This window comes from Cyprinus carpio, chromosome B14, assembly GCF_018340385.1.
Source record: "Cyprinus carpio isolate SPL01 chromosome B14, ASM1834038v1, whole genome shotgun sequence".
In the NCBI taxonomy this organism is placed as follows: Eukaryota; Metazoa; Chordata; class Actinopteri; order Cypriniformes; family Cyprinidae; genus Cyprinus; species Cyprinus carpio.
In genome coordinates, this window is record NC_056610.1 from 17,061,675 (window position 1) to 17,080,292 (window position 18,618).

An 18,618-nucleotide genomic window follows, 5' to 3' on the forward strand; every position below is an offset into this window, starting at 1 on the left:
AACTGATGCAATCCCTGTTACCATCAGCCTCTATTAATAACGGCCCTAAATGAACTTCCTGTAAACTCTTTCTGAAAGACCTCGCTTTCAGTTGTGGAAATTAGCACTTTCAATGAAAGTGCCCCTTTTAGGCTAGCGCCAGTGTGACTTTACGGTAATAGGTTAGCGAGATTTAGACGTTTCTATCCTTGCTGCAGGATGCGTTTTTTTATATCATATGTTCAAAGCACATTTTAAACAGAATCTCTGATGTTTTAGAACAGGGGGGCCCAATCTAATTAGGGTTGGAGTTGAACTATGCCGGACAGTTGATCGCCAGGAGTTGGATTGGGCACCCCTGTTTTAGAATATACTGGACTTGTTGAATACAACTTTAATGTGACAAACATGTGACGATTTTTGAACCCGTCTACCTCCTGTGAGCATTCATTTTGACAAGGTCAGACCCACCACAGAGCAGAGCCAAAATCTCTTACAAAACCACACATCTACACAATAGAGTTTGACATGTCCGAAAAAGAGTAGGCTATTCCACAGCACATGAACAGTTTTTTTTTTTTTTTTTTTTTTTTTTTTTTTTTGTGAAAGTCGTTGCTCCTCCCTACGGACGGGATGAGTTGAACAAAGCTCTTCCAGAGGGCAACTCACCTAAAGCCTCAGCTACTAGTAGATAGTCTTCTAAAGAAGTACGAGAGTATTACAGAGAAAAAAAGTCACAGGGAGAGCTTCCTCTGGGAACTGATAAAGCCCGTCAAATTTGTCCGAAATGACAAATGGCATCATGCAAACCTGTTTTAATCCATTTGTTTCCCTTGGATTTTGCCCCAAATTCCGTGTTCGCTTGAGTCCCAAGTAGTTAGACGGCGGAGGCTCATACTGTGGATTATCTTTAGCATTCCAAGGTCCAAAACTGTTGTTCTTCTTTTACTGACAGGGAGGCAAATCCTCTGAGCAATGTGCCTTCTACTATCATCAACAGAAGGAAGCCGTGGCTTCGAGGGTCTGTACAGCTAAATCATAAATCAAAACTGTTCCATCAGACGTGTAGTATTTACATCACTGTACATTAAGAAAAGAGTTTCCTATGAAAACAGACAAATGTAAGCAACGTGAATGTTTTCTTTTCAGTAAAGTATACGTATCAAGAATGTATGTTCCTCTTGGATTGCCAGTATTTGGTTTGCCAGTTCTTCTGGCTCGAGTTCTTAGTTAAGCACACACAGAAGAAAAAACAAAACAAAACAAAAAAAAAAAACACTATTTGGATGTGTATATGTTTTTAGGTAAGCATAACTACAGTTTGATCATAAGTAATATATATATATATATATATATATATATATATATATATATATATATATATATATATATATATATTACTTAATAAAAAAAATCAACAAACAGATCAGAAACAAATAGGAATATAACATTGACATTAAATTATCACAAAGTTCACTTAAAAATTGTCCTTACATTCTTTCATTAGAAGTTTACATGGAGTGGTGTACTTCATTTCATATTCACAAAATGGTTTTCTCTTTTTTTTCTTCTGATTATTCTCTTCATATCTGTTTGGCTTCCAGAGCCTCTAACAATGTGCAGGGCTATATAAAACCCAGAGGGTTTTAAAGAGGGTCTCTAGCTGTTTGGTGTCAGCCATTAGATTTATGGCTGAGGGGATTGGAGATGCACGTCGAGACGTCTGTGTAAATCGGGATGTGGTCTTGGGGTAGAATTAGCAGGTGTTTTGACAACAAGGCCTTTTATGCTCTCACAGGCATTGCTGATCACATGTAAATTGGATCAAATGTGGAATTGAACCTAGGCGGACAACAGGTGAATCACAGGTAGATTTCTCTTTTGGAGCCTTGGCTGGAGGGTGTAGTGGCAGGGGCGTAATCGGCTGTCTGACTCAGGGGGATCTCCTCCCTGGGGCAGTCCTTGCCGGAGTCGCCACCTGTAGAATAGGCACTAGTGTAGGGAGGCAAAAAGCGAATGCTGGCCACTTTGTTGCTCCCGCCTCCACTCCGCTCCTCTCCGTGAGGCTTAGAGCTGCTGTCAGCCATCAGATGCTCCTGACCCTCCCTCTCCTGGTAAGGCACGAAGGTGGAGAGCTTGGGCCCACTCTTGGCAATCTTGGTGCGGTTGGGTGAGGGTTGTCCAGGCATCCAGCAGGAATCCGAGTGGCCGTATTCTGTACACTCGCGTGTGCATTTTCCCGTCATGGCCACATCAGGTAGAGGCCTCAGATCTGGAACAAAATAGAGTATAATGATTATATAACAATAATAATAAAAAATATCAATATCTTAGAATTTTTAAGTCTAGGTTCACATTCACTTTTCATAGTTTAATAAAATATAATATAATATAATATAATATAATATAATATAATTATAATATTATATTTTATTTATTAATATTTCTGAAATATTACTTACAATAATATTGCATAAGTAATATGGATAAAACCTATAATATTTAGTAAAAAGATGCAAATCATTAGAAAATCAGAATACACTGGTTGCGCTATTTGCTTGCAATTCATAAAAAAGAACCAAGAATTAGTTATGTGTTCAGGAATTGGACAAAAACAAACAAACAATAAAACAACAACAAAACAAACAAAACAAAAAACAAACAAACAACAACAACAACAACAACAAAAAAACGATTTATAAGAGACATTTGTTTAGGAATCGGAATACACTGGTTGCACCATATGATTTCGGTTCTCAAAAGAAATCAAGCCATAAGAGTCATTTGTTTCATTTATTTATTTTATTTTTCTATTATTAATTGCTTGATTCCACTAGTCAACGTTCAAGGAAATCCATCCGAAATCAAACCAAACCAAATCAAAATATAAACAAAATAAAAAAAAAGAACAAATTAAACCCAACCACTAAAAATCAAAAAATAAATATAACATACAAAAAAAAAATTTATTTAAAAATAATCAACTTAACAAAAAAAAAAATAAACAAAAAAAAATACACTCCAGCCTATTCTCGCCCTTGTTCACTGTAACCAATCAGTGTAATGGATGCTAATCTTCACTATAAAAGGTTGGTGAAGCTGGATGGCATCACAAGAAGCAAAAATAACAGTCTGATCCGCAAAGGTCAAACTCTCTGCCTGGAAAATATAAATGCAAAAGCTGAGCCTAACCTTTCCTCTGAAAGTGACATTAGATTAGTTTGATAGTGTGCATGAGAAACGGGGTCAGGCAGAATGGCAAGTTCTCGAGGGGGAAAAATTTACTTCTCTAAATGTCTGAGCTCTATGAAACGCCTGTGATATGAGGCACTGAACAACATTATTTTATCCCTGGTATGTGACCATTATAGAACACTCTTTACTTATTTTATTTATTTATTTTTTTGTTTATTTTTTTTTATATTTATTTTTTTTATTTTTAGTAGATGGATAGATGGATGGATGATAGATAGATAGATAGATAGATAGATAGATAGATAGATAGATAGATAGATAGATAGATAGATAGATAGATAGATAGATAGATTCATTCATATGAACTAAGCAATAAAACAGACACTAAGAGCCAAACTATGTCTGGCCCCTTTCTGCCCTTATATTTCTATTTTACTATCACTTAGGGAAGAATATTCAAAGTTGAGGCTCTGACAGACCAAAGAGACCTTTGTCTCTGGCGCACAGCACCTGAATCCCTCTTTCTCCTTTTCTTTTCTCTTCTTCCTTTGAGTTGAAGTTAACCTCAGGAGTGTTCCTGCTGAACCTGAAGCCTGGAGAGGCGCCCCTGCACCACTTGCCCTATCACCATTCACTCCCAATCTGGCTCTCTAGCACTTTTTTTTTTCAGCTAATTAGATTCCGCTGGCCCCTTGTCACCATAATAGAATGGAAATTATTTCCAGATGAGTATCTGACATTTGGTGCTGTCTAAAGTAAAGAGGAAAGATGTGTTAAGACTGTGCTCCTTGCATTTTTCAGCTCTTCTCTTCTGTGATGGAGGACTGGCACAAGAGATTTGCTTTGTGTCATTTTCATTCAGCTGTCATGCCCCAGGGGTGTGATATGGATGGAAATATACATACAAGGTTCAAGCTGTTTTCTCATGAATTCCATGTCCAATTGTGCAGCTGTCAAAATGTCAATTTGGCCATTTCATTGTAGGTAAGAACAAAATAACAGTAATGAATAAGAATAAGCTTTTCGTGTGTATTAGTGGATGAAAAAAATATATGAATGAATATAATATAAAAAACGTGTATTAGTGGATGTGTCTTTCTACACCTCAATACATGCTATTTAAGCAATATTTTCCTAATTATCTTCTGTTTATATTTTATTCAGAGCAGACACATATATATATATATATACACACACATACACATACACATCACACATAATATAAACATATATATACACATATTTTTGTTATATATGCATACAGTGTTAAATATTGATGTGCATTAATGTAAACTACTATGTGTGTGTCTTTCTACATCTACATTATTGCATATATATATATATTTATATAATATATATATACAATTTATTCATACTAATTAATTAAAATAATGATCTACTTTATTATTTTAATAATAATAATAAAATAATAATATTAATAATAATAATAATAATAATAATGGTGATAATAAATGCATTTAAATACTGCATAATAAATGCATAATAAATGCATAATAAATGCAATAATAATAATAATAATAATAATAATAATAATAATAATAATGGTCTCCAATCAATGTCGGAAGTGTAGTCATTGTAAGAGAGTGGTGTTGTAGTCAATAGCTCATTGTTCATTTACCCCAGGGCCCTTTAAGAGAATCTGTAATATATGCAGGCTCTTCACTTCATTTTATAACAGTTTTAGCCAATTGATTTTCAGCTTTGGCTATGCCTTAAAGCCACCCAGGGGAGCCCAACCGCTCTGGCCACAACACACAGGTAGCCCTGGGTGACAGGTGTGGAGAACAGCAGTGGGAAAACCAGCCTTTATTTGACAGTTAACACCAACACTCCAACTATCCCACAATCCCTTGTGTGTGAAAGCAGGCTGATCATGTGCACGGATGGAAGCAGACAGGCAGAGTTGATGGAAACCCCCACCACCTCACCTCTGCTCTACCCTTCGTTCCGTTGTCATTCGTCGGGATGTCCTCTCCCCCTGACCCCCGTCTGCTTGTGTGCAAACCTCGCTAAGACTAATTAAACTTTGGCAGATTAGGACTTTGCCTTGTCACTCTTTATTCGTGCTTAAACAAGTTATTACTTTTAGGGAAATTAAATTAGCCAGCTATTAATTAATCGACACGCTGCATTTGAGAGGATAGAAGATGGGGAAAAATAAAGTGAAATATGAAGTAAAGGCTTGAAATGGAACAAAAAGTTATTAAAAAAAAAACAAAAAAAACAAAAAACAAACAAACACAGAATCCAAAAGGAAAATTATTAATGTGTTGTGTGTTTGTTTAATAATAAAATGTATTTAAATGTACTTACATTATATTGCTAATATATTGTCATATTCAGTATATTATTAGGAAATTTATTTCAAAGGTATTGTTTTATTGATGTATAGTCAAGTGCAATAGCAGCAACATAACATACATTCAAGGTGCCTATATGCAGAGTGCAATTACATTAGACAGATGGAGTGCAAAAAAAAAAAAAAAAAAAAAAACAAGTCCATAAGCAGTGCCGTTTCCCTTGGCTGGGATAACAGCGGCTCACAATAACATGTGTTTGGACACAGCAGGAGGAAGAAGAAAAGGCACTGCACTATCTAATGGCAGAAAGCAGAAAAGATAGCCAGTAGCAACAACACTAAAGAGTTACATTAGGGAATAACCACAAGAGCAAGACACAAGTGAGATGTGCAGAAATGCTCCACTCACTGTTGCATACAGCATATACATTTTTTGCTCTGAAAAGCTTCTTATGTAAGTTTGATCTTGTTATGCAAATTCAGGGTTCAGCTGCGTACCACAAATAAATCATGGCTATCAGGACGAGTCACTATTCAAATGATCTTAAATCAAACAAAGCATCAAACAGTCTTACAACTTTACCTTGTTAAACTAGAATTTAACATTTAACACAGAGCAAGATTAATCCAATAGACATTCATTTGGGAATCTAATGATTGGGTCAGGCGTGTAAGTCCTGCTCCACATTCAAACATTCTTACTTAGCTGGTGGTTTGCTTCTGGCATCAATGTATTGATGAAGGTTTAAATTTAGACCTGTTCCATTGCCAGTTTCAATACATGCTGTACTACATAACAAAAAAGATACTGGGTGAATTAATGCAATCACCTAAAATGTGCTATATAATGCAATTAACATCAAGCACATAATACGTGCAAAGAAGGTAGTTTCAGTTTTGCGTTACTGTATATAAATTCAGTTAGATTTATATTTCTGTTCTGAATACCATTAAGTTATATTTACCGGTATTTTATATTATTTCTGAAAATAATGATAAAAAGTCACTTACACACCAATGCACGCTGTGTTTTTGTTCTCTCAGCAACTCAGTTTTGAACTGGAGTGAATTGTAATAAGATTTTACTTACATTCTGAAAAAAAGAAAAAAAAGAAAAAAAAAAAAACATACAGATGACGTCTGATGACATGACCATATCAAAATAAAAATCATTGGCCATATGACTAATTTTGGGTTACTGCATGCTAAAGCGATAGTTCACCCAAAAATATAAATTCATTTGTTCCAAACCTGTATGACTTTCTTTTTTTCTTTTCTTTTTTTTTTTCAGTCAATCACATTAAATGATTCATTAAAAAAAATCTCTCTTTTTTTGTTCATACCATTAAAGTTGATGGGGATAATGTTGTGTGTGTGTGTTGTATCCATTAATTTTGTAATGCTTCATGCAGCACTGCATGTCAATACAGTTATAGCTACATAATAGGCAAAGCCTGCTAGGCATATATATTTATTTATTTGTGGCGCTCACAATATCAAAACTGACCAATTTTTCAAAAGACTGAATAAACATTAGCACATACCTCACGTTTAAAAATCAAAACGAGGCACAGGTGTTTTTATATCACTGTATTTCTGAAGGAAGATTATCTTTAATTAGTCTATTAAATTTTTGATGTCATTTTCATTTCATCTTGCATGTTATATGCCTGATAAAGCAGCGTTTGTGAGCTGCGCTGCTTTGTGTACAGCAGTTACAGGAAACCTCTGTTTCTCCCACTTTAAAGCACCTCCTGCTGGCAGAGAATGAATTTGCATTTTCAGTAAATCTGATTTACCAGGCAAACATTTTTTTGCGTTATCAAAAATAATCTACTCTAGAGGGACTACTTAGATGTTGTTACTGATTCTATGTTGAAGTCTACCAGAAGTTAAGTTAATACCTCCAAATCTCATATACACCATATACACTACATCACACACATTAAACTTCCACAACTCTCACCACCACAAATGACACATATAAACCTCTAAAAACCTCTACACATTTTTTTTTTTTGTGCTTACGTTCCACAATGCTCTTCGCCAGAGCATCGCATCCCTTTGCCAAAGCTTCACTTACGGCCTAAATGAGTTCTGAGCAGAGTCAGAGAGTGGCATCGTTCGGACCGTGTCCCATTGGCCTACATCTGTTAAACATGGAACTTATCTAATCCGCAAAAATCAATGTCCTCGCCCGCTGACCAAATTTGCTCTCCCGACTCTGCCAGCCAAGGGAAGGGGGAGCGGCGTGTGTCATTTTGCAAACCTCCACATGTTGGCACGCTGTGTTTCAGTATGCATCAGCTGCATAGAATCTCCTCCTGGCTTAGGAAGATAAGCACATGGAGAAAGGCTGTAGCCCGCGGCTAAATCAACTAGGGTAAGCTGCATAACATCTTCCACTCATGAATGTTTTAAAGTTGAGTTTGTCTGTGCACAAGCTGAATCATTGAAGATGAAGAAAGGGTGTAGCGTTTGATTGTGCTGAAGGCCTAAACAACTGCCTGTGAAGAAGAAAAGCGAACACAAAAGCCTTCTGTAGGCTAGATACAGACAAATGGATAGATGAAAAAGGAGCAAACTCAACTGATCAGTGTCCATAGGCCATCACAGTACCCTAAGTCTTCATAAAAATTGCACTGAACTTACATCAGTGTTGATTCAAGAATGCTTTAGAATTGCTTTGGTACACTGCACGATCTTGGACTTGGATCCACAACGATCATTGATTCGCCATTCAACATCATGCTTTTAGCTAGAATAAGACTTAATCGCTCTACAGGATTCCAGCTTGATTGGACAAGCCTAATGAAATTAGCCAGTCCACTGACAAGTGCTACCAGACTTCAGTTTAATTTTAGAGGTGTGATAGGGATTGGTCCGAGTTGATTTTTGTAACAAGAGTATTTCAATGAACCATGCTCTATTCCAAGTTTAATTGTGCCATAGAAAATGAATAACTGTAATTATGGCTTATGTCTAAATGTCTTTTGACAGAGGGGGAGAGAACACAGCTATAAATATAAAAGTCTGCCATTAGCACAGCCTCCCACACTTTTCATTGTCTTTTCCTTGCCCTCTTTCTTACCACTGTTTCCTTCCTCATGTTTGTACAAATACATTTACACTATTTACACTACCATTCAAATGTTTAGGATAAGATCTTTTTTTATGAAATTAATATTTTTATTCAAGAATGCATTAAACTGATCAAAAGACATTTATAATGTTAAAAGATGTCTGCTTCAAATAAATGCCGTTCTGAACTTTCTATTTATTAAAGTATCCTGAAAAAAAAAAAAAAAAAACCTTTCACTGTTTCCAAAGAAATATTAAGCAGGACGACTGGTTTCCTCATTGATACTAATAAGGAATGTATCATGAGCATGGAATCAGCATATTAGTATGATTTTTGAAGGATCACAAGACACTTAAGACTAGAGTAATTTCTGCTAAAAATTTAGGAATAAAATACATTTTAAAATATATTAAATTAGAAACCAGTTCTTCAAAATTTTAATAATATTTCACTGTATTATTTTGACTTTATCTTTCAGCAAATAAATACAGCCTCAGTGAGCATAAGAGCCTTCTTTCGAAAACAAAAAAATATTACTAACCTCATAAGTTTGAACGATGTAGTGTAGTTGGGCATACAATGGATGATGAGCTGAAATATTACTTAAAAATGTGGCTAAAAGTAGTCAATCATGTTTTCAATTCAATGTACTGTAGAATTGAATTAATCACATGATGTGCTGATAAATTAATCACAATTAATCATTCCACTCAATTCAATATACACTAGCAAAAACATTAACTGCTCCAATAGTAGGACAATTCCATAAAAATTAATATAAACATTATTAAAAACATTAATAATATTATAAAAAGAAATAATATCTTTCATTATTATTATTATTATTATTATTATTATTATTATTAATCATGGCATAATTAATCATCCTAATTTATTACACTAAATTGATAGGCCTACTAAAAAGAAGAAAAATCTTTCAGCGAGACCCCTTCAAAAATTAGATCTCACTATAAACATACTCACAGGCAAATGTCATGCTGCACAAAATAATTTTCATTATTAATGAAGAAGAACTAAGGGACACAGTAGAAAGAAAGGAAGAACGAGAGAGAATTTATTTTTAAGGAAGGATTCTCTCTTCTCCCTCCAGAAATCAGTGGAGGGAAACTTCAATCATACTACAAAAGTGAATAAATGTATGGCTGGAGTGAGCTACCCTCAGGCCTGTGCTCTCTCCCGTCTCAATAAGCTTTTAGGACCACAGTCGAGAGAGAAGCGCATAACTGAGATGAGCTGAATTTTTGAGGACAGCAGCCGGCTTTAATTTAAGAGAAACAAACGCACACATCCACACGTTCACAAACTCGGGGGAAAGATATTCTGCCTTATCTGTCATCATTAGAGACCTTTGATTTCTCTTTGAAAAGAACAGCAATATTTATGGTTTGGGGTGATACATATTATAACGTGGAGAAAAAGCAGGATAGTGGAGGATGTGGGATAAATATGGATATCCTCTATCCAGTATTTTCCTTCCAACCAAGCAAAAATATTGAGCTTATTCCCAGTAAATATCCCTGTTTGATTCTAAAAGAAAGTGTGGGGGGGGGGGGACAAAACAACAACAAAAGAGCAACTGAATAACAGAATATATTTAACAGACGTCTCAACTGAACGGTAATGATCCTGGTTATCCATTCAAAGCAAAGAGGCAAGAGTTGAGAGACACTGAAGTCATTTTTGCAGATGTGTTTGTCCCTGGCAGTTACACTTTAAAGAGCAGACAGAGATGTGTTTGCATGTTTTCTTTATCTTTATCATAAAGCCAGGTGAGTCTCAGACTTGTGTCCATATTAAACGCAAAGTGGCATGCATTTATTTCTGTGCCTATATTAACAGGTTATTCCTGCTCAAGTAGAGCAATTCTGCTTAACAGAAGCATACGCACATGCAAGTAGAGATTCGCTACGGACCCTATTTTAACCACACATTGAGCTGAACTCGGCGGAAATTACAGTTAAATAAATACCTATTTATCAACACAATCTTTTACAATAAAGGCTGAGTAAAAATAAAATACTGGAGCCAACTACTTACTCATTGTCTGAAAAAAAAAATGTCCTACAGGTTTGGAAGACATGAGGGTGAATAAATTATTTGGAAGACATGAGGGTGAGTAAATGATGACAGATATTTTTCATTTTGGGGGGAACTATCCATTTAAGATGTAAATTATACTCTGAAAGTCTTCATTGCAGAGTGTTGTAATGCTACTGAAGTTAAATAACTGTGTTGTTGTAGTCATTATTTTGGCTTTCATTTTCTTTCATAAATGTAATATAATATATATTTAAATAAATTCTGAATATTACTTCAGTACTCTGTAGGGATGTATCTGGCCTACTAAGTATATATACTGTATGAGCAACTTTGAGTATATGAGCAATCTCTGTCTTTAAAGTGTAACTGCCAGGGACAAACATATCTGCAAAAATGACTTTAGTGTCTCTAAGCTCCTGCCTCTTTGCTTTGAATAGATAACCAGATCATTACCATTCAGTTGAGACATCTGTTAAATATAATCTGTTATTCAGTTGCTCTTTTGTTGTTGTTTTGTTTTTCCCCGGTTTTTGGTTGCTATTCTTGGTCTTTTTTGTTCTAATATTGTGCATTTTAATAAGATTTTCTCACTCACCCACTTTCTTTTAGAATCAAACAGGGATATTTACTAAGAATAAGCTCAATCATTTTGGTTGGATGGAATATATATATATATATATATATATATATATATATATATATATAAGAGAGAGATTATATATATATAGAGAGAGAGAGAGAGAGAGAGAGAGAGAGAGAGAGAGAGAGAGAGAGAGAGAGAGAGAGACACAGAGAGAGAGAGACTCAAGGTGTTACGGTACAATGCATCGGAACACATTATCGATAGCTTCTAGTGTAGACACGGTGTTACACACCATGACAGATGAGAGAGGAAAAGACAAGTGTTAGGAGGCGAAAGCTGACAAATGCACATTAAAAGTTGCTCATTTTCACATACCAGCGCGCACCCATAGAAATTGACTTGGGTAGTTACTGTTGAGTGTCATATTGCTGAGTGTGTTTTCACAATGCTGTCTTTCTTTCTGTCGGCCAAAAGCCTCGAAGGAAAAATGGCCATGTATGAGGTCAGAGGAGGGGTCATTCAGAATGACAAAATGTCACGGCACTGCCTTCCCTGAGCCCTGGTGCCTGTAAGCATGTGTGTGTGTGTGTGCAAAAGATTCCTGAAACCACAGGAAGCTTTGGGCGCATTTACAAAAAGTGTTGGTGTGTGAATATGAGATTAGATCATCAGAAGGGTGACGTGTTTGTGATAGTGTGTGTATGTGTGTGTGTGTGTGTAACCTGCATGCAAACATATGGCTGTCTGACATCTTGTTTTGAGAGAGACCATATGCTGGTTTTGGACATGATGAGCCTTTTTCCTCTCTTTTTCAACAGCACAGCATACACAGTCTCTCATACACACACTCACAGGATTACTATTCTACAGTATCTAGGGAGCCAACATCTATCCCTCCTCCACAGAGAGTAAGCTACTCTTATCTTAGCAGGTCAGGGATGCACAGGCTGCGATATATCCCAGACATTCACCTTATATTGATCTGCCAACCCAGCATCCTCCTCTTTCTTCACCTTTCCCAATGGAACACTCAAAAGCTCCAGAACACAGATGAGGAATCCTTACCATGGTAATGGTATTTTCTCCTCAAATAAATTAGTTGCTACTGTTTATTTGTAATATATGAAACAATGAAACATAAATGTAATAAAACAGTTTCTTGCATGGAGATCACATATAGATTGGTACAGTAGTTAGTTAGCCAATTTATCAAATATTATTGAAATTTTTATTCAGACTGCGCACACAAACTCTAGTTTTTAGGACTGACTATCCATACTTCCATTCTGTAAGTGGTAAAACCGGATCCGTTTGCTCAGCAAAGTCAACATGCAGTATATCTACATTGGTGGCTATGGTAATGATGTAAGCGTCAGCACAATTCCAAGAGACTTTCTCATGAAACATTTGAGAGTAGCTGTCACTGACAGGCTGTCAGTAGGCAAACAGGACAGAAAGCTGAAAGTTTTTCCTGTGCTTACATATATGATGACAACTTGCTGTGGTGCTGAACTCAGAATGTGGATGAGAGAATCTCAAGGAACAGGAACATTTTACACCATTCATGCATATACTGTGTCCCAAACTGCTGACATGCTTGTTCATTCCTATAGTGAATATCACCTAGTTTACCATATGAGGAAAAAATGAGGGATAATGAGTGTATTTGAGTACATCTCAAGACGATAATTTGCATGTTACAAAGGCAGTTCTGGATGGCAAGAATGGTTACTTAAAATCCATTCAGAATCTTTTAATAAACAAACAAAGATACAGATGTAGTTTTTGTAACATCAAATCACTTTTTTTCCCCCACACACAAAAACTAAACCTCTGAGCAACACACAGCAGTGGTGTTTGTTTTTGAATGAATTGATTAAGTGAAATTTTCAATGAATCACTCTTAAAGACATTTAATGACACCACCTACTGGTATAACTTGTAACCCACAGAAAGAGCCACTGAAAAAATCCACACTGCTAATACACAGACGTAAAAGCAACAAACAAACAAAAAAAAACATAGAAAAAAAAAAAAAAAAAAAAAATTCAGTGCTCTTCATCAATCAGATTTGAGGACTAAAACATATAAAGTGTAATGAACAGAGATAAAATGTGTTAGACAAGTGATGTTTTGTTTGAAGAGGCCCTTGACCTTACAAACAGCATCTGAAATCGAAGGGCATGAAACAAAACAACAATAACTACAACAATGTTCTCACTACATCTACATCCAGTGGTGAGACAAGAAGAGTAACAAGCTATTCTCTCATTAATTTAATCGTCAGGAAGCTGGGCTGGGATGCTTTATGCTGCTGTTGTTTAGGAGAACATATTAAAACAGTCGGCTTCCCTTCCTGCCTATAAGAGTGCAGTCATGCGGATAAGTTTTGACCTTTTTGAACGATTCTTCCCCTCAATGGGACACGTTCAGCTTTCAGAACTGCAATATGATTGTTTTGTTTGCTGCACTGCTGTGTGATGTCTCTGTTGTTATCCTTCTCTCGTTGTTGTTCTTATTCTCTCTCTCTTTCCCTCTCTTTCTCTCTCTCTCTCTCTCTCTCTCTCTGCCACTGTAGCATCATTTCATGCTCCAAATTCCAAATTTACCATCATTATCTGAGAAAATGGAATGACAAAAAAGCAGTGTTGCTTTCATTTAGCATTTTCTCTCTCCACACTGAACATGAAAACAGAACTGAGTTCTGCATTTGATATGCGTGGTGATTAGCTCCTAAAGACACAAACTTCAGGAGATAAGTCAGATCTACCATCATTTCACATACTGTTCACGTAGTAAAATGGCTTGCTGTATTAAACAGAGTTAATATGAGCTAAATCTAATAATGCCTCGGGCAAGTATCTCTCAAGTTAGACTGCCTCTGTTTCTGTTTCTTTTTCTATCTTCTCAGAGGCTGAAACGAGATAAGATAACCGAAAAATATACTAAAATACTTCCAAAAGAAATCATAACACATGTCTTCTTTAGTGAAAAAATATTAGAGTAAAAACTGAGCGGAGTCAAAAATGAACTAAGATGAACCACAGATTATCTTAAATGCCTGATTTATTGATTTTCAATAAATGATGTGCTCTTTCTCACATACTTTTCTCATAGGGGCACATTAGTTATAAATCAATGTGCAGATTTGCTTACAATTCAACTTATCTTCCTTATTCACTTTTTTTTTCATGCCTCTAGGGATGGTATGGAGCCACTGGCTGGTTGGAGAAAGAGGAAATATATTTGTGTCAGTATGTTATTGTTCTGGGTCAAACCCCACGTTGGTCTAAATCAGTGGTTATTGCTTCAAGACCCAGATTTTACATTGGGAATCAAGTGCTGACCCAACACACTTACAAAATAGCTTAATGTACATAAAGGCATACAAATGTAAAATGTTACATTTTTGTTAAACCATAAACAACAGTGGAACTGTGATTTGCTAGCCTAACAATGGTACGAACAATAGGCTAAATATTAGCTATATTAACATTAGCATGTTGCTAAGCGAAAAATTAATTTGCATCAAAAAGTTTGACTAAAACAGTTTTTCCTCCTTTACTTTTAGGTTTATAAGCTTAATTATTACGTTTTACTTTTTTTTATCCTGTCAAGGCATGATTATTTCGATTAGCATTCAGCATATCTTCCCTCCTGTTTGTGACCCAATAGAAACATCTTCAAAATATATATTTTTCAACTGGTTGAGAGACAAATCTCTAACCTAAAATACAGTTTGCAAAAGCAGGCTAGATTAAAACTTAATTTACAGCTAGTGTATCAATCAGCACTACATTCTAGAGTATGGACGCCCACCTGAACTAACAGAATATGGAAAGCGGTGTCTCTTCAAAGGAAAACAACTCAAAACAGTCAAGGCACAGGGCCCAAAGAATCCCCATATGCTCTCTATTTCTTCTGTTTTTGTCTTTTTCTTTCTTCTCCTCCACCAAGAAAAGGTGCACAGAGAATCAAGGGCTTTCAATATTTAAGGTGAAATATAGGAAGTGTGTATTGCATGTGTGTGTGCTGCCGAACTTGTTTGATTCATTATTAAACACAATCCATTTTTCTCTCTGCTACTGATAGTGGGCAAAGCTCCCAGGTTTAATTCCCTTGCATTGCAGATTAGAAGCTGAATAACAATAGAAACGAGTGAGAGAGGGCATAAGAAAGTGAGTGCACAATGCCATTATTACTTTTCTCTTTTTTCCCACTTCCCTTCCACTCTGTCCTCACCTGATAGGAAGTATGGTGCTAATGTTTGCTGCTGAAAGATGGGGAACATCCTATCATCTTCTCTCAGCTCAACACGATGCGCGATGCTTTCTGGCTCTCCCTGCCAGACTGTCGAGGACGAGTCGTTGTTATGATTCCTTCAATTTGGCTTTGGGGTCTCATGAGGTAACATAATAAGGTAGGAATGAAATAGGAATGATTGGAAAAGGAAAAAACAGTCGATGATGAGATGAAACTACTTCCTCTCTGGATTTACTGATTACAAAGTGGTTTTGAGGAGAAAATAACCGAGATGGGCTCACAAAGCCACAGAAGCTCTGACAAGCAAATGCGCACAAGTCTCAAACACTCTATTTACAACGTTGCACCTGGCCAAGTGACACTTCGTCTGCACGTAGCAAAACAAGAAGCAAACATAAATACAAGCTTTATGACTGCTAGTCTCGCTCTATATACCTTAAGGAAAGAGCTTTGATTTTATGGAAATTAATGCCATTTTTCTCTCAAGGAAACCCCTGAAGTCACATACAGTATCTCACTCCACTGCTGATAAAGGCCAGAATGAGCATAAATATGCATTTCATAAGACCTTAAAGGTGACATATCATAAAAAGCCTTAACACTGGTAGTTTTTATATACACAAGTAAAATGGTTTAAGAGGTTGAAATGCCATAACTACTGAAAAACTACTAAAAATGTTACTCGGGCACCAAAGTAGCATGTTAGACTGAAGAAAATATAAATGATATTTGACAATATTACTGTTCTTTTTTACTGTATTTTTGATCAAATAAATGCAACCTTGGTCTCATAAAAACAAAAATCTTACTTGGACAAATGTATCATTATTAAAGCTAAAGTATGAGTAACAATCATAAATCAGCTCAGTATGTACAGTTTATATATATATATATATATATATATATATATATATATATATATATATATATATATATATAAAAATTCTGATGAACTATGAGACATAATGAAATATGAGATGTGATGAGTGAAGGTATGTCACTTAAAAATAATATTTATTTTATTGTGCAACAGTCTTTAATTGAATATTTAATTGTGTGCAGATTATATTTAATTTAGGATACATATAATTATAGAAATGAAATCAGCTTTAGCAGTACAAATAAGATTCATTCCTACAGTGTTTAACAAGTCATTTCACTCATTGTCATTTCTATTACAGACTGTTATCAAACCCAAAACATGATTTCAAATGTGATGGAAGTGTAAGTTCTTCTACAGTGCATCTGTCCACTGTGACAGTTAGAAAAGTATAAGATGAAAAGTGTGCCTTAAGAAAATCCACACGGCCAAAAGTGCCCATAACTGAAGAAGATGAAATGGTTAATAGAACAACTGAAAGCTGATGGTAATAGAAAAAGTAGTTTCAGTTGGGGGAAAAGAGGACAGAGAAGAGGCACAGATAATACATGAGAGTGGTCTGAAGGACATGTCAGCATGACCGTGGTGTGAGTGTGTGAAATATCAACACAATGTACTCATGACAGTGTGTGTTTTGTGTGTTAGAGCTCTGAAGGCCGATGTGTAGATCTGACCGCTGTGCTGCTAATTAACCAGGACAATACTTCTACTGGCTGCACACTGTGTGATCTCTCCATGGTACACATCTTTACACACGTAACACACACACACACACACACACACCCGCAGCGGGAAATCGCCCACAGAGAGATCCACCACAGAGGAGCAAAGTGTCCCCTGCTAGCATTGCTAGCACTCTCTCACACACATAAACTACACACGCAGTCAAAACCTTGACTTCAAAGGGTAACAATCACACCTGTGAAGCCACTGGATATTCATTTTAATACAATTAAATATCTGAAAAACAAATAAAGATTTTAATCTGAATATATTATGGCTGAATATATATCAACTTGCTAAGGTACTACACACTGTATAAAAAAAAAAAAAAAACCTTCATAAAAGCTAAGGTAAAAAAACCTGTATAAAATTTTTTAACAAAAAAAAGTCTTTCACTTGCTTAAAACTTGGCAAAATATTGAAGATATTATCTTGTGGTCAGGGGTATATACACTTTTATTAAAAAAAAAAAAAAAAATGTTATCTTGAATGAGTCCAGCAAGTGATAGCATGTAGCAAATTATTCATTGACAGTGTGCCTTTAAACAAAGACTGCTGGCTATTTAAAGCTGACTTTAATATTTTATGGTAAAATACCTCATTCTATCTTAGCTGTAGAGAGGGAACGTAAATACAATTAGGCTAGAAATAAAGTTTTTGTTAGTCAATACTGACCAACACTGACATAGCAGTATTGGCTCAACCAATCGTATGCACCTAGGGCTATAACTATAACAAACAAAAACCAAATACAGATAGAGTACATCTAATCTAGTTTTAAAAAAAAAATCACATTCTCACATGGAAAAAAAAAAATGCATTTATCAAACCATTTCATGGGTTCTTTAAGGTACAGCTTGACAGGAGAGAAAATAATAAAGTCCTCTGTTTCAAGACTCTTCAGCTGAAAGCAATACTATTTTCAGCTCAAATTGAATTTGTTCTTTGACATGTAGGAATGAGCAAGACTTCGGCAGACAGACTTTGACCTCAAATCAGAACATAGAGGTGTCCGGTGACTGGTGTTTGCAGGGCTTTTCTTCACAAATGTGCGCCCACGTCCTCTGTGCTCTAGAATAACAAGTGCCCACGGGTATCAGTGGCACACTCATGCCAGTTCAGGCCATGCCAGAGCAGGGCGGCCTAACTGGGGCAGAAACACATTCGCCCTGTGGCTCACCAGAAGCCCCATCCAAAGAAAACACGCCCACACACAAAATCCTATACCCTCATCCAAAAGCACTAGGGGTGTAAGAAATAAACTGGTTGTGAGTCCATGTGTGTGTGTTTGTGTCCAGGACTCCATTGTAAATTCAGCTGTGCACCAACACTAAGCACCACCACCAAACAAGGCTGTGTTAGCCGCCGCACCGCTATAACAGGGCAGCTCAGTAATAGTCTCCCCTCTGACCCACATGTGGCTAGAACAACATAACACAGGAGGAGAGACAAACAACAGCTAATCCTCTGTGCACACAACAGCACTGCAATGGAGCCCATTAATAAGAGAGGATTAGCCACCGCTAATGCTA

General features: G+C 36.1%; 1 protein-coding gene across 4 annotated transcripts in view; it reads right to left on the minus strand.

Annotated features, from left to right (window-relative positions):
* Nucleotides 1-1,432: 1,432 nt before the first annotated feature.
* LOC109047858 (protocadherin-1-like) overlaps nt 1,433-18,618 on the minus strand; it is a 154,596-nt gene continuing 137,410 nt past the window's right edge. For 2 of the 4 annotated variants that reach the window (XM_042738274.1, XM_042738275.1), the window contains one exon: nt 1,433-2,251. In XM_042738274.1, the coding sequence (XP_042594208.1) occupies nt 1,842-2,251 (410 nt within the window). In that variant the 3' untranslated portion in view covers nt 1,433-1,841. The remainder of the gene's footprint in view (nt 2,252-18,618) is intronic. The other 2 variants (XM_042738277.1, XM_042738276.1) reach the window with 2 other exon arrangements.